At 45.7% G+C, this 23,977-nt stretch overlaps 6 protein-coding genes across 6 annotated transcripts; 3 read left to right on the forward strand and 3 right to left on the reverse strand.

Moving 5' to 3' along the window:
* Positions 1-2,674: 2,674 nt before the first annotated feature.
* Positions 2,675-4,190, reverse strand: F5J12DRAFT_785836 (uncharacterized protein; the record flags this gene model as incomplete). Its single annotated transcript, XM_051743312.1, has 8 exons — positions 2,675-2,736; positions 2,795-2,812; positions 2,935-3,126; positions 3,181-3,223; positions 3,340-3,705; positions 3,811-3,822; positions 3,933-4,063; positions 4,121-4,190. 8 exons carry the CDS (start codon positions 4,188-4,190, stop codon positions 2,675-2,677), a joined length of 894 nt encoding a protein of 297 aa, XP_051596101.1.
* A 3,964-nt stretch (positions 4,191-8,154) lies between these two features.
* On the reverse strand, positions 8,155-9,437 carry F5J12DRAFT_896795 (uncharacterized protein; the record flags this gene model as incomplete). Its single annotated transcript, XM_051747974.1, has 2 exons — positions 8,155-8,785; positions 9,367-9,437. The coding sequence occupies 2 exons, from the start codon at positions 9,435-9,437 to the stop codon at positions 8,155-8,157; spliced, it is 702 nt and encodes a 233-aa protein (XP_051596102.1).
* A 392-nt stretch (positions 9,438-9,829) lies between these two features.
* Positions 9,830-12,052, forward strand: F5J12DRAFT_785837 (uncharacterized protein; the record flags this gene model as incomplete). Its single annotated transcript, XM_051743313.1, has 15 exons — positions 9,830-9,867; positions 9,925-9,984; positions 10,218-10,420; positions 10,472-10,502; positions 10,671-10,747; positions 10,794-10,848; positions 10,979-11,003; positions 11,097-11,274; positions 11,324-11,413; positions 11,457-11,498; positions 11,555-11,663; positions 11,693-11,729; positions 11,776-11,826; positions 11,866-11,946; positions 11,984-12,052. 15 exons carry the CDS (start codon positions 9,830-9,832, stop codon positions 12,050-12,052), a joined length of 1,146 nt encoding a protein of 381 aa, XP_051596103.1.
* Positions 12,053-12,173: 121 nt separating this feature from the next.
* F5J12DRAFT_785838 (uncharacterized protein) lies at positions 12,174-13,776 on the forward strand (the record flags this gene model as incomplete). The annotated part of the gene is made up of 8 exons (XM_051743314.1): positions 12,174-12,482; positions 12,587-12,601; positions 12,722-12,823; positions 12,870-12,974; positions 13,411-13,421; positions 13,509-13,560; positions 13,610-13,628; positions 13,748-13,776. 8 exons carry the CDS (start codon positions 12,174-12,176, stop codon positions 13,774-13,776), a joined length of 642 nt encoding a protein of 213 aa, XP_051596104.1.
* A 404-nt stretch (positions 13,777-14,180) lies between these two features.
* F5J12DRAFT_785839 (uncharacterized protein) lies at positions 14,181-17,678 on the forward strand (the record flags this gene model as incomplete). Its single annotated transcript, XM_051743315.1, has 12 exons — positions 14,181-14,682; positions 14,819-14,869; positions 14,891-14,982; positions 15,017-15,287; positions 15,584-16,111; positions 16,139-16,255; positions 16,380-16,707; positions 16,758-16,809; positions 16,918-16,952; positions 17,212-17,342; positions 17,397-17,546; positions 17,635-17,678. The coding sequence occupies 12 exons, from the start codon at positions 14,181-14,183 to the stop codon at positions 17,676-17,678; spliced, it is 2,301 nt and encodes a 766-aa protein (XP_051596105.1).
* A 3,449-nt stretch (positions 17,679-21,127) lies between these two features.
* On the reverse strand, positions 21,128-21,765 carry F5J12DRAFT_896797 (uncharacterized protein; the record flags this gene model as incomplete). Its single annotated transcript, XM_051747975.1, has 2 exons — positions 21,128-21,679; positions 21,742-21,765. The coding sequence occupies 2 exons, from the start codon at positions 21,763-21,765 to the stop codon at positions 21,128-21,130; spliced, it is 576 nt and encodes a 191-aa protein (XP_051596106.1).
* Between the last annotated feature and the right edge of the window lie 2,212 nt (positions 21,766-23,977).

Below are 23,977 nucleotides of genomic sequence, written 5' to 3' on the forward strand. Positions count from 1 at the left end.
ATGACACTGATCTTCATTTGTTCTGACACTTAATAAAAGTGATTTGGACATTTATTTTTAGTGATTTTACTTTTTACAGTCACAACAGATTTTGGAGAGTTAAGGACAGGTTTTAATGTAGTACAAAATGTAAAGACTGCACTTGAGAATTAATTTGACAATTTTTCGAAGGCAAAACTTGAAATATTGGCAAACATTGAGGCATTCACAAAAACTTGAAGTGTTGCCATTGAAGAATTGTCAAATTAACTAGAACATGGCTGGCGCCACCAGCAGGCACCTTGTTTACTGCACCAGAGCACTGCCCTCGCAGCATGCAGCACACAAAAGAGAATTCCAACCAATAGATTTGTGTACTCATACCATGCCCCCCCTTTATCACAACATAGTACACATACATTACATGTACATGACCCCAGACAATATCACACCTACACAATCTCCTCACTTCCAAGGAATTGACATCAGAGCAGCTCATGTCTAAGTAGCATCAGCAACAAGTTAACTGCACATGTGTAACAGTCACTCATGAATCATCCTTGATCAGAAAAGACTGAGCATGGATAAAGGGATACACACTACCTCATACATAACCCCCCAAAAGCCAGATGATGTCAAAGAAACCCAAGCACTTGAAAACCTCAGCAGCTGAAAGAGACATGACCTGCATCTTGCTGATATTAACCCACAGGCCATGGCAATGAGTCATGGAGTGAGCCATAGACCTACACACCCCAGATTCTCCATGGATATCTTGGCAAGCCACCAAAAGAAACCCACGTTCCACATACTTTTCCAGGGTGCACATTGTTTTGAATCTGAATGGCTTGAAGTACAAAGGACCTGCATTAACCATGGACATTAGCTTGAGGGTCAGCTTCAGATATGCACAGAAGATGTAATCCACTGTGATGAAATTCATCACAGCAGTGCTGTGAAATTTGAAAATCAGAGACACAGCAGCCACTGTGGAGGACATGATGACATCAATACACCTGTGGAAGTTGGAGAAGGTGCATCCATGACAAGTATGATGTGCATCTTGCCTTCTTACTGCAAGATCCAGCAGAAAACATCCCCCCTTCTCCTTCTCCTTCAGCAGAGCCCTGTCCATGAAATTTTTGTTAACTTCACTGAGAGGATGAAAGGGTGGGAGACATGATTGCATATGCTCCCATTGCCCCACAGACCCCCAATGCCCTAGCCCCTTTGATGCCTGACTCATGCCCTGCAATTCTGGAATTAATACTTCCTTGTCTGGAAATGCCACCCATCTGTCATGCCATCTTTGGATCTAGAGATGTCTCCACCAAGATCTGACTTGCATTGCCACCCCCTAATGTGATATCAGTGTACTTACTCAGTTTCTGACTCCATTTGACTCATTCTGTGATATTTTGACTATCCTTGACTCATTTATTGCCAATATTTACCAATCTTCTTTGCTTGCTTACTTTTCATTTCTCAATTACTCATCATGATTACCCAGTCCTTACTCATTACTTACCAAGTGTTTGTGCCTTGTTTGTCACAAGCTGTGCTCCCCCCACAGTATATAAACCCCCATGTATTTAGCTACACCCCCAAGCAATCCACAAGGGAAAGAAGCAGTCCAGAAGTCACTCAGAAGTCAGTTCAGCTCAGCATAACTCATTGTTGACAGTTGAGGCTCATTCAGAAGAGTCTATCTGTCTTCATTTGTATCATTAGTAGTTGAGGCTCCACAAAGGGGTCTATCTGCCTCCATCCTTTATCTGAAGCTTCATCCACACTTAGTCAGCAGGTATTGCTTAGTCATCCTCCCACTCCTGTGTAACTTGTCATCAACTTGTGCCAGGAGCATGTTTTATCAAAGTCCTCATTGCAGAAGTACTTTTGGCTGAATCCCTTCACTCTATTCAGCATCCCCCCATCCAGCCATCATCCATTCATCTACTCCCACATAACTCATTGATGGCTTGCACTAGGAACACCTGCCATTGAAATTTCCCCCACTTTAGATTTTTCTGCACTCCAGGTTCTGTGGAGGCAAACCACCACTTGCACATCATTTGTCTTTGGTGTTGGTTTTGGTTGGTTTATACCACCTTTCCACACTTTGACTCACAATGCAAACATTCAAATGATGGGGACCTGATGTGGGACCAAACAGGAATCCCCAAACTTCATAATGTGTGGTGTTAATGACATCACCTGCATGGGAGGTCATGGGGAACTGTTTGTGAAGAGATCAACCACAGTGAAGCAAGAACGAGCAAGGATGGTGTCACCTATTGTGGATGAATGACTTTGAGAAACACAACAATTGCAGCGATGACACTGTGGGTTGAGTGCAAAGGCAAGATAGGGGATGCCTGACATATCACTGGTGGGGCTCCCCTTACCCCTCACCCACTCATACCCCAGATGTTAGCCACATACAAATATAAAATATCAGCCCTGCTCAGCATGTCATGCCATGCACCCACCCCTAACACAATCCCAGGCACTGTCACCCCAGGAGGTCCTTAAACTCATGGCTGTCTACAATCACAACAGAATGCCATGTAGAGTGCAGTGATGGCAGGTGGCATCACCCATGACATTGGTGCACACAGCCATGCCTGCAATGACCCCCATACCACATGACATGCACAGTTCTTATGCACATGATTTATTTACATGATCAAGCTACTTAAGTTAAATGTAGTGTGGAGATGTCTGTAGGAAGCCAGAACACCACCTTGAGCATTAGGTCTGCATGACGGTGACAGTGGGATTAAGCCAACATTCCATATATGTGAGGTAAACTTACCAGACAAGACCTCTTGTTCTCACCAATTGAGTTCAGCAAACCCTGATGCACCCATTTGAAGGGATTGACAGGACCATGCAGAGGGGCTCACAAGATGTGCATCTCACAAAGAGATGTGGTAAAAATAGACTTCCTATCACCTTTGATAAAGTAATGTAACAAAGTGAACTGCACTTGAATGACAGCACCACTTAGCACCCACTGATAGTCAACAGGCTGGATGGGTTTGCCATCAACATCAAACACAGGGAGGGGAGAAACATAGTGGGTTGAGGCAGCATGATTCAGGGCCTCCCTGTTGTCCTCTTGCACAGGCCATGCCATCATAGCATCTTCACTCATGCACATAAGAGAATGCAGAGTTTGATGGTGAGGGAGACACATACCAATGCAGGCAATGTTGTCTGGGTCATCATCATCCTCCTTTTTCTATATATCACATGTGATCAGATACAGTGAAGAGAACAATCCACAGCAGCAAGAGGATGTACAGTGAACAAGGCATGACTAAGGTGAATGCATGGCATCCCACAACTTTCATGCACTGATGAAAGCAAACTCTCCCCCTTTTTCAAAGGCACAAGCTTCTCCAATGCCCTGATGTTCGAGATGATCAAGGGAAAGTTGCATTGGGTACTGGCATATACAACATCATGTTGCACAGCAAGAAGGTTACAAGTCAGCTTGGTATCTGCAAAATCACAGCTGAATGCATTCTTGGGTGAGAAGCCACCCTTGGGGCCCATAAAGAACTCCTGGTGGTCAATTTTGAATATTCCACTGAGTACCAACTCAGTGACATTGTTGGTGTGACCTTTGAGAACAGCGATGTGAGGAAATATAAAAGTGAGGATTGAGGATGGAGTACCAGAACCTGAGAGGGAGAGTAAGTCCAAAGGGGCTCCTTTAGCCTGAGCAAAGAGTGTAGAGGGATAGGAAACTGTCTAGGGCTGTCTGGGGCAGTCTTTCTCTTGTTCTCATCTTTGGGGGTAACTCATCTATTGGTAAAAACTTACAGTATGAACAAACTGTACATAGGTGCTGACTAAGCACACAAAAAGTGAACTATAGTACTCAAGTATAGTGCCCATAATGGTAAGTAAAGAAACAATAAAGCAAATAAAATAGAAATTAATACCCAATCCCATAGTAAGGAGATCTCTCTCCTTGCAGCAACATTGCCAGAGGTACCACCAAAGAAAAACTCCACACAAGCAGCCAGATTGGGTGTGGCAGCATAGATTGTGAGTGTATTATCTTTGAGATTTTCTACCATGGAGGAAGAAGTCAGTGGTGAGTCACAGCTAAGGATGGAGGTCAACACACCCTCAAGAGGTGTGTTGGACACATTGATGTCATCAGTTGTGGATGACTGAACCAGATTGGAGTCAGACATATGTGCAGATGGTGGACATGGGCAATGAGTTCCTGGCCCCCCTCAAGCATGCCCCATGCATTTAAAGAGCTACCAATAGGGGTTCATGTGATGGTGGTGGCATAGAGAGGAGTCTGTCAATCGACATTACCAAGCATGACCACCATATTCCAGCTTGCAGTGAAAATGTTTGATATCTGGGGATGCTTGACTCGACAGCAATTGTATGACAGCATTCCTGCAGGCACCCTCCCAAACAGTCTGTGAACATGGGCACAATTGGGGCCAGTCATCTATCAGTTACTGTGCAATGTGCAAGACATGATACAAGATGTGGCCAGGGCAGAGGAAGAAATGACCATGGAGTGTAAGCATAAAGGGAAAGAGATGTGACAGGAAAGATGGCATACCAAATGTCAGTGCAAAATGGATGAGGCCACTGCAAATGAAAGCAGTGGCAAGGATGAGCAGGAGCAACACAAGGTGACAGTGCAATATATGCAGTTAACTACTCCTGAACAACATCAGCGCTGCATAGCAGCCTTCATCAATGCTACAAATAACGAGGTGCTTGCATCATCAGTCTGTGTCATATGCATGTGGGAGCTTCTGCATAAAGAAGGTAAGGCAAGCAATGACCTGACAAATTTAAAAGCTCAGACACACCAGGGGACTTGTTCATCAGCAAAGACATTCCACATGTTTGATGACATCTGAGCCCTGTGACAGCACATCCCACACACCAGCTGTGGGACAGACTTCTGGTTGACAGCAGCCATATAGATGAGGTTGGGAAAGGGTGGGTCTGCCAAGAATGTCTCCAAGCCCTGCATGCAGATCACCTGCCCAAATATGCCATGAACAACAACCTGTGGTTAGGTGACATACCATTGGTGTTGCAGATCTTGAGCTTTGTAGAGAGCTTGCTAATTGTGTGGCACTATCATCAGGGTTATGTATTCAAGTTATATCCCAGAGATGGCAATTGCTCACAAAATCCATGCCATCTGCAATGGGCCATGGCAGGAAATGTCACCCTGTATGAAATTAATGTCCCTGCCATCATGGATATGCTTGAAGGTAGACTGCTGCTGCAGACTGTCGAGATGCTGAGCAGTATTTTGGTGACCACAATGGTGGGAATGAAGCAACTACCAAAGGACTGGCTCTCTCGCACCTTTCGAGTGCGATGGGAAGTGGTACATGATGTGCTGAAATGGCTGCAGGTGAACAATGAAAATTATAGTGACACAATGATATCCGATGAATGTATCTTCATGCTACCAGAGGACAGCATACCTGCAGAGATTGAAGTGACAATCTGATATCAAGATAGTGAAGATGTGGCTCTTCAGGAAAGAGAGGGTTACTCGATGAATGAGGACCTGGTAAATGATGATGAGCTCATGATACTAAATAACCACATTGCAAATGGTGTTGAGATATGTCCTGCAAGAGAAGTGGAAGGCGAGAGTGACCTACCAATGGCAGATGTGGAGAGAGATGAGACCTGGGAGCAGAATGAGGGGGATGGGGATCTTGCAAGTGAAAGTACATCCTCAATGCACTGCACACAGACAGTGAGATCATGTGTGTGATACAAACACCAGTGATGTTATGCCAATACATGTGCTTGGAGTGGCAGATCTCAAGCAGATGAAAGTGTCATCTTCAGAGTTGATGGCACAGGCTCTTGCAAATTTCAATGAGAACACCGCCAAGGGGGGGTATGTTGTGCGCCATGGCAATGCACCAATTGATGACTTCCCCACCCTGCTGTCATCACCCACAACATGTAACCCACTCAGCACAGCATTCCCAGTGCTTTTTCCTTATGGCAAGGGTGCTATCAAGGCAGAACATCTGGTCAGTATTAGTCTGTGTGAACATTGTAAGTGGGCCATGCAGTATCATGACCATTGATTCACCACACACCATTTGTTTCCATTCATGGTCTTTGCCCTCATGCAGAAACAAGAGACTATGTGATCTGCACATCTTCAAATGAGGCACAAGGACTTTGAATGGGATACACTTGCCTTATCATCCATCACAATTGCAGACCTCAAGAACACTGCAGCCAAGGAGGTGCGACACAAGCTGATTAGTAATGCATGAGTGCATGCCTAGCAGCAACATGTCACAGCAGCAAATGGGCAAGTGCTTGGATCTGATAATGCCTGTGCTGGGTATTGGAGTATGATCTGGGGCTTGTGTCTCATGCTTGGAGGCCCATCACTTTGGCTGAAAATAAATCCAGTTGACATACATGATCCTATTGCTCAGATTTTTGCAGGTGAAAACATAGATTTGAACCAATTCAACCCACAATTAGGTCCTAATAGTAGTTGACAGGCAGAAAACATCACCACAAACCTTTATGCTGCTGCCTGGTACTTCCACTTCATCATTGACACTGTCTTGGAGACTCTGTTCAGCATCTGCCAATCAGGCAACAGGACAATCTGTGATGTGGGCATGCTTGGCCATGTCATGGGTTACTTTGGTGTTGTGGAAGCACAGGGCAGGGGGACACTTCACATCCATATGCTGCTGTGGCTGGCAAATACTCCCAATGCCAGCAAAATGCAGGCCATGCTGAGGATTCTCCAGGCAATGTCATGGAATCTCCAACCCCCTCTGCACATTCTCCAGGCACTGCTGGGGATTCCCAAATCCAATATGGGCATTCTCCAAGGAATGCTGGTGATTCTCCAGTCAATGCTGGGGATTCCCCAATCCAATATGGGCATTCTCTGAGGAATGCTGGTGATTCTCCAGTCAATGCTGGGGATTTCCCACCCACTCTGTTATGTCCTGGGGATAGACACTGATATATCTTTGTGTTACTTGTACCACTGGTCAGATGCTGTAACTCCCTCTTTCTTCTAGATTGTTTGAGCTTGTGCTAACTTCCATTTCATCCCAAATGTGCAATATGGTGCCACCCTGCAGGATATTGCATGCATCACTTCTTTGCATGTCAGTGGGCTGCAGAAAGTTGTGAAGAGGGGTGGGAGTTCCTTGATACCAAAGAGAACCTTTAGATTGGCTGGCTTCTCAATTTCAGAAACAAGTTGCCAAATTGTCTCTGTACTCCAAGATACAGTTGGAATTTGAGGGCCATCAGCTGTCTTTTGTCAAGGCATTTATAAAGAAGAACCAGCAAGGAGTGACTAGATCAGATATGTGGAATTAAATGAGTGGTTTTCATGCTCTAGAATAGTAGTACTATTGCTCTCTAACACAGAAAAAAAGATTTCACAGCATGACTTCCTAATTAGGAAGATGGGTGAAGGCATAGGCAGCAGTGGCATAGGCACTGACTTTGAGCAAACCTGCTTTTTCTCCAGCACCATGCCTGGGGACTCCAGGATGGCCATTGATTTCTCCTAGCATAGTGCTGATCACAAGTGTTTTGCATTTTTCTCATGCAATTGTCCACTTTCTGATAAGATAAGCATACTGCCATGATTACACAATCAGGGGCTACAACTTTCATTATGATGACATCACTCCATTATCACTCCCTGTAGTAGCAACACATACTAGTGTACTAGTTGTAGTAGTTTGTAGTGCTGCATAGTGTAGGCTATGCTACACTTTGGTAGTGTGCACTTTTGACTACAGTTGACTATGAAAAGTGTAGGGTCAAGTCAGAGCACAGAAGTCACATGACATAGGATCACATGACAAATAGGTCATGTGGCTAGGAGAAATCAATGGCCATCCTGGAGTCCCCAGGCATGGTGCTGGAGAAAAAACAGGTTTGCTCAAAGTCAGTGCCTATGCCACTGCTGCCTATGCCTTCACCCATCTTCCTAATTAGGAAGTCATGCTGTGAAATCTTTTTTTCTGTGTTAGAGAGCAATAGTACTACTATTCTAGAGCATGAAAACCACTCATTTAATTCCACATATCTGATCTAGTCACTCCTTGCTGGTTCTTCTTTATAAATGCCTTGACAAAAGACAGCTGATGGCCCTCAAATTCCAACTGTATCACTATCCCCAGGACATAACAGAGCAGGTGGGAAATCCCCAGCATTGACTGGAGAATCACCAGCATTCCTTGGAGAATGCCCATATTGGATTTGGGAATCCCCAGCAGTGCCTGGAGAATGTGCAGAGGGGGTTGGAGATTCCATGACATTTCCTGGAGAATCCTCAGCATGGCCTGGAGAATCCCCAGAGTGGGTGGGAGAATCCCCAGCATGGCCTGGAGATTCCCCAGAGTGGGTTGGAGACTCCCCAACATTTCCTGGAGAGTCCCCAGCATTCCTTGGAGAATCCCCAGAGTGGGTTGGAGATTCCCCAGAGTGGGTGGGAGAATCCCCAGCATGGCCTGGAGAATCCCCAGAGTGGGTGGGAGAATCCCCAGCATGGCCTGGAGAATCCCCAGAGTGGGTGGGAGAATCCCCAGCATGGCCTGGAGAATCCCCAGAGTGAGTTGGAGAATCCCCTGCATGACCTGGAGAATCCCCAGAGTGGGTGGGAGATTCTCCAGCATTGCCTGGTGATTCCCCAAGGTGGTTTGGAGAATCCCCAGCATTGCCTGGAGAATCCCCAGAGTGAGTTGGAGAATCCACAGCATGGCCTGCAGAATCCCCAGCATTCCTTGGACAATCCCCAGAGTGGGGGGGAGATTCCCCAGGATGCCCAGGAAACAGGTCCATTTGGGCTGGGGAAACTCCAGGATGCCCAGGAAACAGGTCCATTTAGGCTGGGGAAACCCCCAGGATGCCATGGGAACAGGTCCATTTAGGCTGGAGAATCCCCCAGCATGCACTGGGAACAGGTCCATTCAGGCTGGAGAATCCCCCAGCATGCACTGGGAACAGGTCCATTTAGGCTGGCGAATCCCCCAGGATGCCCAGGAAATAGGTCTATTAATCGACTGGGGAAATCCCCATCTGGACCCTAGGCACTCTGTTATAGATATAATAATCCTGGGGAAAGTCCATGTCTGGCCCCTTGCTCTGGTGAATCTCCAGGGCCTGGTGAATCTCCAGCAGTTGCTGGGAATACCCAGGTGGTCAACACCTATTAGGTGGATACATCTATAAGAATATATGAACCTAATAGGTCCCCTGGGTGGTGTGACTGAAGTGGTCTACTGCTACACTATCTTTAGTGGTGGACTGCAAGTGAAGATGGTTAATAGGTTGCAAAGTACAAAGAGCTGATGAGTGACTAACCTGTTGGGGGTGGAAAGAGAGAAAAGGTGTTCATGAGAAAAGTTGGCATTGATATACTGAATGCAACTCATGGTCATGTGGTAGCCACAGCAAAATTGCACATCACACAACACATGCACTACCACATGACCATGAGTTGTGTTCAGTATATCAGTGGTGAGCTTTCTCATGAACACCTTTTTCCTTCTTTCCACAGGTAAGTGGCCAATGTTGACTGCTACTACGGACTAACTGTGCCCACAGCAATTAACATCAAGTACATAGATAGATATAGTAGCTAATCTGTAATGGCTTGTAGAGAATTGGTTATGAGCAGTGTAAAATTTTGAATATGCTCTGAATACAAGAAAGACCAAAAGATCGTACCTTTGGGCTACTGTTATTTTATTACAACAGGTCTGTAAGAGTTGTTGTCTGCATTGTTGCTCACCAAAGATGTCTGTGCAGGTCCCTGTAACCCAGCATGCAATTCCATGATGTCACATACCTGTCACCACACAGGTAGGTTGTGTACTAACTCTGCCTATATGTTTAATTTAATTAATTATGCATGTCTAGGTCATCCTACCTGTTTAGCAGCCATTGTGGTGATGATTTTTATTGTTTTCCAATCCAAATGTAAGTTTCCAAATGGCTTGATGACCAATTGACAAGGTTGTGAAGTTAGAAACCCAATGTTGTCAGGATGCACATGAGTGAGTCCAACCTTAATCTGAATGTGGCTCCAATCTGTATTGTCTAACATCTACAATAGCAGACCTCCCATTCATTTTTTCCTGTGTCCTTGCAGCAGTCCCTCACTTGTCAAAATGCATTGGTTATTTGCTGCCCTTTATGGTGCCTGACAACAGTGTTTACCTCATTCCTGCAACACTTCCTGTTAATACAGCTCTTCCCTCGAGCAAAAACAAAAGCACACTCATTGAAGTGGTTGTCAAGTTGGTCTACACCATTACAAATAAGGCTAGTGTCAAGCCAGGAGTTATGTCCCTTCCATATATAGCACAAAGGGGGGGGGCTTGTGGTAGATTCAGTCCCTACTCCTACAACCAGTGTGAGTTGATAACCACTGCAGCAAACACTGAATTGACTGTCAATGATTCAGCATGCTTCCTGCTCGAGAAGAAAGGCACTTTGTAAGTTCAGACTCCTGCCCTGCTTGTTGTGAGTAAAATTCTGTGATTCTACAACCAACCTGAGTTCATGATGGGATTAGGCATACATGCAAGAAACATCCACATACGAGGTGCCAGACCAGGTGTACCTCATGTGAAAGTTGGCATTTGGTCCATGTTGTCCTCCAGCTTCATGGCATTTTGTGCCCTGCTCTTCTTTGCCTACCTGGTAGACTTGGCTTCCTTCATTCCATCTCCAATGCTAGGTTTTTTTCAGTGTGTTAGTTTGCTTGTTCTGTGTATACATTGTAGTACTTGTGTGGGGTGCAGCCCTTGGCATTGAACTCCCAATAGGGGAAGTAGCAAAGTAACAATGTCTCCTATTTTACATGTGTAGACCATATGTAAACATCATGTATACAAGCATTGGGTGGTGATGGCAATAATTGGTGTGCATTGTTTTCATTATGAATGTTTGATTCTCATTTCATATTTAGGTTTGACTTGATTATCTTGGTCAAGGTGTGATGCTGGTGATGACTATTGTCTTGTGCATTTTCTGCGATGCTCTGCACTGACAATAACAATCTTACCATATAACATCTCCTGTTGTAGCCAATTTTCACCACACAGATGGCAGAACCTACTCATCATGCAAAGCATTCCCACAACTGTCTCCATCCCTACATGTGTTCTGGTTCATCATTAACATCCTTTACCCTATCTGCATCTTTGTGCTCCTCCTGGCTGGTCCAATGTGACACAATGATCTGGGGTGCTTCTGGTAACTCTGGTGTGCAATGAAATTGGAATGCCTGATTTTTGATGAACATATGCAGCAGTTAGTGGGAGCGATGGTACTTCTACACAAGCAACACAGTATTTCAGTGCTAGCTCTGGCAGTGCACTCTTTCCCTCCCTTGACACTGGTAGTAAGTACTGTTACTATGCTCAATCCACTTCACATCAACCCAGCATCATTCCAAGATACTGATATCCAGTCTTCTAGCTCCAGCAGTGAGTACCTATTACTTTGCTCAATCTACTTTGCCTCAACTGAATGTTGTTCAAAGATACCCAGTCATCTTTGGTTAATCTCGAAGCCTGCATCATCAGTATAGTGCAGTGCCACTTAGCAGACTTCCAGGGACCAATGGATGAGAAATTCTGCAACAATATTGAGTGTGTAGCTGCAGATGCTATTGGTTTAGCTTTTGGAATCATGCAGAGGTGCATGAGAAGGGTAGGGTATCCTTGGTCTCAATTATGTCTCTGCTTAGTGCTTCCTTGACAGCTTTCCCAAGTTGCTTCCCCACATAATGACGACTCCTGTGATTCAACCCAGGTCTGTTTCTCCACCTTCCTATGTTGTGTTCTGTCTAAGATAATGTACCAGCAGCAGGGGCAAACAGAATCAGTAGGATCAAAGAAATTGTTCATTCCTGGTGCATGGTCCCAATTGGATGTCTGTCATTAGACTAAGGTACAATTGATTATATTAGGGACAAACCAATAAGAAAAACACAGAGAAGCATGGTGTTTGCAACCAGGCAACTAACTCCAAACAATGAGAATGCTGTCATGATTAATTGATCAGAAACAATAATGTGGGTAACAATAACCTGCCCACCCTCATAAATGCCCTAATAAATTCCTCAATTCCTCCCAGTGACTGAATCAAACTGAATCCCCATGCCTCTTGTCAGGTTGCAATGCGCAAGGTCTCAATCTGTTCCTCCCCTTGTCCTCCACCCAGTGGAGGCTTTGCCCCTGTTATCCTCACAGGATGAGATAGTGTATCAGCAGGTCTGGCATGTCATTGTGGTAGCAGAGCAAGAAATGAGGCCCATGAGCCATCAGACCTCTTTGGAGAATAGGAAGGAGCTGTGTAGGGCGCAGTCACCCCAGTCCAGTCAGATGCCTGCTAAGGATACATCCAAATTGCCTCAGTCACAGTTTCCCAATCAGGATACACCCACATTGCCTTGGTCACCAAAGACAGTCAGTTTCACCAGTGTTGATGTTGGGGAACCACAATCTTTGCCTTCCCCTCAGACTCCTCACTCACCAACCTCGAGTCTATTGAGCTTACCACTAAAATTCAGAAACCACCCAGCAAGGTAGGCTGTCCAGGAAGGGGTGGATACAGCCTTGAGGAGCACTTGTGATGGAGTGACAATGAGATGCATAAAGTCAAGGTATTTACATCTTAGACAATGTGCTTCATTAACTAAGGTAAGACTTGGCAGCAAGTCATCCACACAGCAGTGAAGAAGTATCTCAATACAACAAAAAGCAGGAGCTACCAGGATTTCAAAGCTGTTCAGAAAGTCACTGGCATTGTAGGTTGTTTATTGTGTCCAGAGCAAATTTACTCACCCATTTTAGGCCAGGCAATGGTTCCCACAGCTCGAGGACTACAAGCACTGTTGGCCCATTCTTGATATGATCCACCTTCATCTCAAGTACCTTTCATCAAGGCACTGGCAAAAGGTGAGAAGAGACACCTCACCCAAGTGAACTGTCAGACTCAAACTGTAGGTGGGTGCTCAATGTACTGGATACAGCCAGCCTGAAGTACCTTGTACCTTTGTGCCTAGAATCCATCATATACATACATCCCACTCCAACTTACAGCTATCACCCACATATCCACTTGTATGCCCTATTTGTTTAGATGATTGCTGCACACCATCTTTCATGTCATCTTGTATGAATGTGATGAGATCTTTATTGTGTTGCACTCATGAACTAAGCCTAAACCTAATGCACACCAAGTCTGCACATTCTAACCTACAATACTGAGATTGACAGTGCATGCATTGTGCGATTTTGCTGTGGCTACCATGTGATCATGAGTTGCATTCATTTTGTATCTATGAATTTGTTTCTACATTTTTCTCCATCATGCTGCCTTTGCTGCTGTTAGACAGTTGTAAGGTACTAAGTGCAACTCATGATCATGTCCATGTGTCAGGTTTGGCACTTTGCTTAAGTGGCTACCACATGATCATGAGTTGCATTCAGTATATCAGTGGCAAACTTTCTCATGAACACTTTTTCCCTCTTTTCACCACAGGTAAGTGGCCAATGTACAGTGCTACCTGTGTACTAACTGTGTCCCACAGTTGTGTCATATCCTTTGCAGTAAGTCACTGGCACAATGTTCAATTCACAATCGCTCATTGCAGTTCAAGCATTCCACCCAATAAATGTGCATGGTAGGGTATTGTGAGTGGCATCTGACTTGATTGCCACTGCAACAGCAATTGGTGGCTTGAAGTACAATGTCTGAGTGCCATTGAGCATTTAACCCAATAAATGTGCACTTGTATATATGTAGACACTGTCAACCATAATAATTAAGGTAGCTTGTAGTAACTTATCAAAGTGGGCATTACAGAATTTCAATAATACCAGTGTAGACCAAGATATAATGAAGTTGTGCATGCTTGAGTAAAGATAAGCACAATGTACACTGCATACTTGGTTATTGATCTGATTACATACCCCTAGATCATGCTTATTGTCCACATCAAAAGATACCATTTTTTGTCCTCTTGTCCAGGACAGTAGCAGTTCTGGTTGCCAAGCTTAGTGCCCATCCCCTCAAATAGCAGAAATTGTCACCTTATATTGCTTCATTAGTACTTCCCCCTCCACTCTATTTACCACTCACTAGTTACCTCCAGCTCTGCGATGACCTGGCTATCAATGGAACCAAAGGTTGAAATCACTGCTGCTCTCCTCAATGACAAGGCATTTGCCTTTCTTGAGAGGTTTGTGTGTGAAGAATTCACTGACACCACCCTCCTATTCAACATCGAAATCGAGCTTGCCATTGCTGGCATTGCCTTCAAATTGGAGGAATGGTTAGACCTGATCAAGATCATCATATTGAATCTTGGGGGCATGGGGATAAACACCATCAAGGCTGCACAGGAGCTCAAACAAGCTAAGGTAGCCCTAGTAGTTCCCTTGTTGGAAGATGCTGCCACATGGCAGTTGGTTTTGTGTTGGGCAACTGATGATAGCCTTTCCTTTGGCATATTCTTGACAGAGATGGAGAAGTTCAGTGACAGGTACCAGTTTGATGAGTGGAAGTCCATCTTTGACCAAGTATTTGAAGCCTCTTGGGAGGGTACTGCTGTCGAGGTTGTTAAGGCAGCCATGGCTGAGTGTGGCATCGTCAAGCCCTCTGGTAAGTAGATCTTTAAATCCTTGCAATTTACTGACATCCACCAGGTGTATGTGACCCCCCCCTGCTGAAGCTTCTTCTTCCCATAAGTAAACTTCTCAAAGCAATTTTGTAAACCAATTCATTCTGTATCTCACAGGCAATGTCTCCCATGTCATCCTCTCCCCCCAAGCTCCTTCATTGCAGACTTGTAAGCCAATGTTCACCTTAGGTTTTGGATCCCTTGCTAACCACTCAATCAGGCAAAAGCTTGTGCAGATCCCACCACTCTCTATGCCTAGCAAAGTGTCCAAGAATGAGCATGTCTGCTTCTCGATATCTGGATATTTCTGTGCAGGAGGATGAAGAGGATGAAGAGGAAGACAAGGAAGACAAACTAGACAACAAAGTGGACTGCCATCCAAGGGTGACTAAGATAGCTCCATTGGGGTGCATGAATCTAACTCAACAGCTCAAAAGCCTTTTCCACTGCTATGGTGGTGAGGGGAGTGCAGAAGGGTCGAGGGCAAAGGTGCATCAGCAGGGCCCAGTTCATAATGTCAAAGATCATATGGAGGTGAATACAAATTGGACTCAGCCAAGAGTATTCAAGGTTGTGCTGCCCTCTGGTACATCATGTCTCCTCTTCACTCCTTTGCTTGGGAACTTACCTGGTCTCCATTAGCTCATTCTGCAGGATTTGTCCTCCAGCATGAAGTGCTGGAGGGCCTGGAATGCAAGACTTTCTGTTTGGTCCCTTGCCACATATATGTGGAAGCTCCCAGTGCACATGATGTCTGACTCAAGCTCCCCCCTTCACATGCCAATCTTATCCCACAGATCATGCCAGTACCAATGGAAGAAATGGAGTCCTTTGCACAGCCCTGTGACATACCTGTTCGCTCTTGGGTTTGCTTGTTAACAGGCAGCCTCAAAAATGAAATCACCTATGTACAGCATGTCAAAGGTGACTCGGTGTACATTCTCATTGTTCCTTGGAATTTGCCCTACATCTCTGGTGGTGAGAACTCTGCAGTCCACTGGGAGCTTTTTGACATGGACCTGGCCTACAAACATGGCCTGGAGGTAACCCTTACCCTGAGTCTGGAGGGGCATACTATTGCCCACTGCCTCTGGTCTCAGTATCACTGTGGCCTTCTTCATGGATATTTTCGAAGGTGTAATGTTGAGCCAGTGAACCTGCCTACTCCTGAGCAAATTGCATGGTTCATCGTGTCAGGCATGGATCCCACTTTGGTCATACATACCTTGACTTGTTTCTCCACTCAAAGGTGGCAGGTAGGGGACCATGGCAAGATTCAGGCTGGGGAGTTTGTCAACAAGGTAGCCTATGTTACAATGGACATCCAGGGTGAATCAGTGATTGTTTGTTTGGATAATCCTACCCTGGAATTGCCTGCATCTCTGGAGATTTCAATTTATGACTTCAAATGTGAGTTTCAAAGTGGCAATTCAGAAGATGTCATTGCTGGCCCTCATCATGGCTTTGAGGGCATGGTACTTAGTGTCAACATGATCAAGGACATGGCTCTATTGTGTGGCAATGATGGACAACAGGAAAGTCAGGGTATTCAGAGTAAAATCCTTTGCTGATGCTTGCTCATAGATGGACATCCCTATGATCTTCCTGGCATCGCACAGAGCACTGCTGAGCTATCCCAACTGAGACCCCCATGATCAACCGCAATGCCATCCCCCAGTTGAAGAGCACTTCATAGAGCCAGGGGACACAGTATGGATCCTCACTGGACCCTACAGGGGCCTCACAGGCCAAGTGCAATACTTCTCCTGCAGCCTCAGACAAATATGGGTCATGTGGCACATTGAAAAGGCATTCAATGATGAAGATGCCAAGGGGGACAAGGGCAAGTCCAAGGCTCAAGTACCAGAGGTTCCCAGTGAGGACAGTGATGGCAATGGGGCTGATGATGAAGTGATCATTGTCAGCTTGGACAATGTCCAAGTGACAGCTCGACCAACACTGCAGTTCTCAAAGAAGAAGGGGTGGGATGTTTTAAAGGCAACCTAGTACAAGTCATATGTGGTCCTGCTGTGGATGTCAAAGGGGTCATTCACAGCATCAACTTGATCACCACAACCCTTACACTGGAGTCTGAAGATGTTCCATGGGTATGTGGTTCTACTTTGCCTGTCATCCCATCTCTCTAATGGCATCATAGTGCGACATCCCTATCAACTTCTGTGCTAAATTAAGGGACTACTCCCTTTGTGATGCAGAACATCATATTGGATGTGAAGTATGATCATCTCAGGTCTGAATAAGGGATACAGTGGGACACTGTGATCAGTAGGCCAAACTTCATGCACAGTTGCAATCCATTCTGGTGCAATGATGTTCAAAAATACTGCAGTCATCTCCAGCTAAGTCACTTCATTGCTAGGGGTCATGCACTGATATTTCCTTTTTAGATTTGGCATGTTACTTGATGGGACACTGCTAGGTTCCTCACACTTTGTGGCATTCAATCATATGTGACAGGGAAGTTTCATACCTGAATCTCAACCTTGCAGCATCACTCCACCTCCACCACCAAGCGAAACTCCCTCAGTGGATCCAGGTCCAAGCAACCCCTGGGTCACCACCCCTGATGATATCAATGCACAACGTTGCAGTGAGCAGGAGCAACAGAGCATTGACTATGGTACATTGATTCTCTCCCTCCCTTGCTACACATTTTCTTAACTTTGTTGTTTAGGATGCATGTCCTGGCTCTTTGACAACAACTTCTGTAACTTCAGCAATTGGCATGTCTGCTTGAGAGTCAGGCTTGCCTACAATCACAGGACCCTGGGCAAGCAAGTGGTTCACACCACCATTCCAGATCATTTCTTTTCAGAGAAGCATGGTGTGGTGCCTCCTAGGCATGTGTTGGCCACCATGACCTCAAGCACTGCAAGCACCATCATCAAACATCACACTATTCTGGCATGCAGCTTGTCTCCCACCAACCCAACAAGGACTGGTCAGCACTGCCTAATACTGAAGGGCACACTCAAAGGTGAAATTCACTGCATCAGTAAATGTCAAACTAAAAAAACCCTGAAAGGGGTGGTATTAGAGAATGGGACTCAGCTCCCATTATATGATGTTTGCCTGGTCATTGCTGCATGACTTGTTGATGCTGCAAGATAGGCCATTCAACCTAATCATGATTGATTTACTGACATTCCTTCAGTGCTTTCATATAATCACATCATATAGACAGATGTAGGATCTGTATATAGACATTGCCTTTGTGAGCTGTGTTGATATGCCTCTGGACATGAAAATGACCAAATGAGGTGTATCCCTTAGAATGGTCAATTTGCCTACAACTATAACAACAAAGGGGGCACACTCCCCATCATTATATTACATGCTGCCTGGGTTGCATGCTTCCTTCCAGTACCATTACTAGAGATTAGTCAATCATACCATCACCTAGATATTCTTAATTGCATTGGAAATACAAAAAGAATGCCTAATATGGAGATCACTGGGCAGTCACCAGCCAATCATTGGCCCACTCTCTGCCCAATGTCTTCTGAGCATCTCAGAACTGATATTTAGTTATTTACTTTGGTAACACCTTTTGATGATGCAGATAATCTTATGTTTGATAATCTCGGAATGGATTGTGTAATATTGAATCATGCATCCCTATGAAGCAATTTCCAAGTTTCAACTTTTACTGTTGTTACCAGCTTTTTAGGAAGATATTATTGTCAATAACCTTGTGACATTCTTGCAATATATAGTTTCCAATTGTCTTTGGATACACATCTCAACATTTCTCACAATATAGACTTTGGATAAATTTTATATGTTTGCTTGAAATCAAGATTTACAAGAGTCTCATAATTTGATTCATAAGAAAATATGCTATTTTCACTTTGGAATACTCTTTAGAGCATGTGATAACATTGAAACCACCACAGTGTGATCAGTCAGCCACATGAGCATGCCCCATTAACTAGGAGTCAAATCAAATATGACCTGCATCACGTCTGTCTGATAGCACTTTCATTGGAACCAGAACTGAACTTCATAAGTCAGGCTGCTTATACATATTACCTTGCTTGCAAGGTTTCTACCAGGGTCATAATTGTGTGGGAACCAACTCACCACAGAAATTCTTTCCATTTCCAGACTGCTGTGTGAACATTGATGGTCCAAGACCCTTGGACCAAGGGTCCAGCAATTATGACCCTGGTAGAAACCTTGCAAGCAAGGTAACTTGAAATAAGCACTGAATTCCTTGCTTGTTTACAAATCGAGCATGAAGTTGGTGTTAAGTGATTACATAATAATATATTGCTACTATGTAGTAAAAAGCAAGCCCATGCACCTGGTTAGGCCATATGAGATGGTCAGTGGAGGCTGACAATCAGCCAGCAGAGGTTGAGCCCATGTATGGCTTGTGCGCATGTGTTACATGAGAGCTATGAACCTATTGTCACCTTGTAGTATGGGAGAGCCCAACTGATGAGTGTCACCATGTAGTACAGCTGAGCCTAAGAGGAAATGTTGTCATGAGGAATGGTGCAGCTGTGGTTTGAATTGTTATTGTCAGTTACAAGCAGGCTGGGGAGTAAGTGTCATCATGGACTATTGGAGAGCCCAATAAATACATGTCACCATAGCATACAGCTGAGCCCAAGAGTAGGAGTCATTATGGAGAATGGCTGGGCTGAGGTTAGAATTGTCATCATGGGGTACAAGCCAGCTGTGGGATTAGGGTGTGGCCACTGCAATATGAGTAGTCCCAGGTAAGCCCAGAGTTGGGTGTCCCTGGAAGGTATGGATGGGCCCAGCCCCTGAGTTCACCCCTGGCAACACTGTCATGCAAGCCAGCCCAACACCAATGCCATGCAGGCCATCCTGGGATGAATGCCATGTGAGCCAGGTGAACACCAATGCAATATGAACAGGCCCAATACCAATGCCATGCTGGCTGTCCTGGCATTGATTCCATGTGGGCAGACAAAATACCAATGCCATTCAAGGCATCCCAGCACCAATGCAATGTGAGCCAGGCCAACACCAACCCAGGACTAATGCCATGGAAGCTGTCCCAACCAGCACTGATTTAATGTGAACCAGCACAATGCTAATGCCATGGAAGCCATGCTGGCACCAATGCCACATGCTCCAGCACATTGCCACTGCCATGGGGCCATCATGGAAGCTGTCCTGGCACCAATGTATTGTGAGCCAGCACCAGCACCAGGTCCATGTGTTCCAGCACATCCCCAATGCCATGGGGCCATCACACAGGCCATCCCAGTACCATTGGAATGTGTTCCAGCACAACACCAATGCCATGTGTTCTGGCACATCCCCAATACCATGAGGCCTATTTTGCAGGCCATTCTGGCACCATTGTAATGTGTACCAGCACTGGACCAATGCTGTGGAGGCCAGCCTGGCACCAGTTCCATGTATTCCAGCATATCCCCAATGCCACAGGTCCATCATGCAGGCCATCCCAGCACCTGTGTAATGAGTGCCAGCACATCCCCAATGCCATGAGGCCATCATGCAGGCCATTCCAGCACCATTGTAATGTGTTTTGGCACAAAACCAATGCCATGGAAGCTGTCCTGGCACCTATGCCATTGTAATGTATTCTGGCACAAAACCAATGCCATGGGAGCCACCCTGGCACTGGTTCCATGTATTCTGGCATATCCCCAATGCCATGAGTCCATCATGCAAGCCATCCCAGCACCATTGTAATGTGTTCTGGCACAACACCAATGCTGTGGAAGCCATCTGGGCACCTATGCCATATGTTCTGGCACATCCCCAATGCCATGAGGCCATCATGCAGGCTGTCACAGCACCATTGTAATGAGTTCCAGCACATCCCCAATGCCATGAGGCCATCAGTCAAGCTGTCCCAGTGCCAATGCCATGGAAGCCCACCCAGAAATCATACCATGCCATGCCTGACCTGCCTGACCTCCCAGGAGCAGGTCCACGGTGTATGTACATACCAGTACCAGTACCATGCCAGAGATGCATGTATTACCACAATGGTGGCTCTGGTAATGACCAGAAGACTAGCCAACTACCCAGTACATTTAAACTGTGAATTCAATGCCTTACAGCCTCCAGCAAGCCAGAACAATAGCATGACAGCCACCATCATGCTATACAGCAAAAACAATTGAGTTATGCCAGCCAGTCATCATTCAATCATCTAGGTGAACCATGACTCCATTGGCCCTTAGTGCTTGTAACACCACAGCCTTGGTACAGACATCACCATACCAGATTGGTTTTCCAGTATCTGAATCATACAGTAACAATTACCAGCAGCAGTAGCTACTTCTTCCTGGAGATCACATGTTGACAATATAGAAGATATTGCTGCATCTAACAAAGTACAAGTACAAAGACAAAAAAACACAAATGGATTGCAAAATGACAAGTACATTGATGTTAGTTGACCTCCATCCTACCTTCCTGTCCAGGCACTGATCTGACTGCTGGTGGTGGTGGAGTAATAGAGATTGCCAGACCTCCAGCAGGTCCATGCACAGGTTCAACATTCAAAGGAGGTACTTCCAAGCCAGCACCTCCCTTGAATGAAGCCAGGGGGGGTTCAGTGGACTCCTGTCTTGAGCTGCTTTGGGATGATTGTACCTCTACAACACCAGTTGCAGTGCCAAGTTCCACCATGACTGGCATGTGAGGTACCAGTGTAGGGTTGGAAGTAGCATGAAATGGGACCAGATGATGGTTAAGCATGTCTGGGGCCAGGAATAGGTGATTACAGATAGCATCTACCACCTGATGGAGAGCAGCAAGCTCAGTACAGGTTACTTCTATCTCCCACCTTATGTCAGCATTCTCCTGCTTGAGGATGGTAACCTCTGCCCGATACTCATCACAATGGCATGGATCATTGGCACTGAGTGATGGGTGGGTCTGTTGCAACACTTCTTGCATGAGACTGTGACCAGGATAGCCATGATGGAGTAATAATTTCCACTACTCAATAGTAATATTAGTTCAACCAATTAGTGAAAAACATAGGACTATGAATAACTTACTGGGGCAGCCAGTCTGTGGGCCATGAGATGAATGACAGCTTGTTACTTTGGATGGACTGGCAGATTGATTTCAGCTTGGTGCCCTTTGATATTTGGCTCATCAACTGGTTGATGGAGCTGGTACAGCCAGCATTGAAGTGGTGGGAAGGCCAGCCATGTCTTCTGGGGATCATTGCCAGCAAGGCCTTGAACAGGAGGCTTTTTGCTGCATCTCAGACTTGTCTCCCCTCCCCTTGAACAAGCTGCATGAGTATTTGGTACAGTGGCATTGCCAGCATGCCCTGCCAGCTAGCACCATACCAGGCCAACTCCTGTCCCAGCATCTCACACACTGCTCAGCTTCTGGCACTACCTCCCAGGACTCAGGAGGGTTGTTGATGTCTTGCTGGTCCTGCACATCCTCATTGACTGCTGGTTTTGCCTTCTTCGTTGGTCTCCTTGACCAGCTCCAGCCTCTACTGGTCTGATCACTGGCATCAACAGGCTTGGCTGCTGGCCAGCCATGTCTTGACTGGCTATGGCCCCATGCCTTCTCCCTGTTCTGATCCTCCTCATTTCCTGGCTTCTGCATTGCAACTCCAGTGGTCCTAGCCATAGTGTCTGTGGGTGCATCTTTGGATCCTGTATCAGTGGTCTACCCAATTGCCATCCTCAGAATTAGTGCTCACTCAGAAGCTGAATCCTTTGAGCCTCATCCATACCCAACTCTTTCCCCTTCCCCTTATCCACCAGCTGTGTCTGGTGCTTGGCCCTCAACAAAGGCCTGGTAAGCTCCTCCATGACCTTGTAATATGGGTAAGACTTGGGCTGGTGACAAAGGTGATACCATGCATGATCCTTCACATTGGCCTCTCATGCCATCATCATCTGGTTGAAAGGCAGCCATGTCTGCATGGCAAAGATTGTTGCCAGGTCAACCATGTGCATATCAATAGCAATAAGATGTGGAGGGATCTTGAATGCCAGGGGTAGATGTTCAACAACCATGCAGACCATTCCCTACATAGATGTCAGGAATGGATATCATGGCTGCAATTTCACTTACCAGCTGGCCAGATCACCTTTGATAGAGCCAGCATGGGAGTCATTGGCACTGTCTCCCTCCTCTAGCAGCCCATTGGTTGAGCCTCCTTGGGACTCCATATCAACATGCCTCTCTGACAGCACCCTGTTACTTGAGCTGGCATGGGACAAATCACCACCACCTGTTGCCCCAGGTACACCATTGCATGAGCCACCTTGGGGGTTGCCCCCACCATTTCAGTCCCCACTGGTCAGTCCTTTACAAGAACTGGCATTTCAGTCACCTGCTGCCACAAGATCATCAGCTTACATCTACCCAACTCAAGCAGCTGGCCAATCATCACAACCATTCATCCTATTGCATGAGCCCCAATTTTGGTCCTTAACTCCCTCTGTGTCACCAGCCTGTCGCAATCCTATCCCAGTTCCCAGCCCAACAACATTCACATCACCCAGCAGCAATTTCCCTGGTCCTCATCAACCTATGAACCTTTCAGATGCTCCTGCATCACTCAGCTCCACATCGATACCACCAGCTAGATCCCCATCACTGGTGCCAATCCCATTGTCACATTTGGAGCTTTTAGCAGTCTCCCAGGAGTTCACCATACAGCTGGGAGTTGATACTCCACAAACTGAGTGTAAGTCCAGAAGTTCCTACACAACCATAGCTAAACATGTCTACCAGTTCAAATGTCAAGGCAGATCTCCAGTATCATGGCTAGGAGTGGGGCATGTCAGCCAGACATCAATGCCACACATGATGCCAATCTGTCTTAAACCAGACCAGCTTTAATTTGTATATTTAACTCATTTCAATGAACATTATGTTGAATGGAATTGGAGAAGTGCACAAATTGGCTGCAATTGGATTGTGACAGTGGGTTATGGTACATGGTAGCTATGGGGCCAGTAATTCACCAGTGATTCTTGCACTGTGCACTATATATGGTTGTCACCAGTCTACTGGAAAACATTAGGTACCAGCCTCAATTCTACCTTCGCCTCCTCATGGTTGGAGTAGGATAATTCTCATCTGGCTGCCATGGGGGCCTACAATTCCACTCTGGGTGATGAGCCACACCATCCTCTTCTGCTTGATCCAACAGTCTATCTTCCCTGTCCATTGCATGGCCTCTAGGCCTGGCATTTGAATTCCTACCCACCAGATGATAAGTGTGTGTAATTGTGTTATTGATGTATACCTATGATC

This window comes from Pisolithus orientalis (assembly GCF_024613125.1).
Source record: "Pisolithus orientalis strain OTSU chromosome Unknown F5J12scaffold_43, whole genome shotgun sequence".
Classification (NCBI taxonomy): domain Eukaryota; kingdom Fungi; phylum Basidiomycota; class Agaricomycetes; order Boletales; family Pisolithaceae; genus Pisolithus; species Pisolithus orientalis.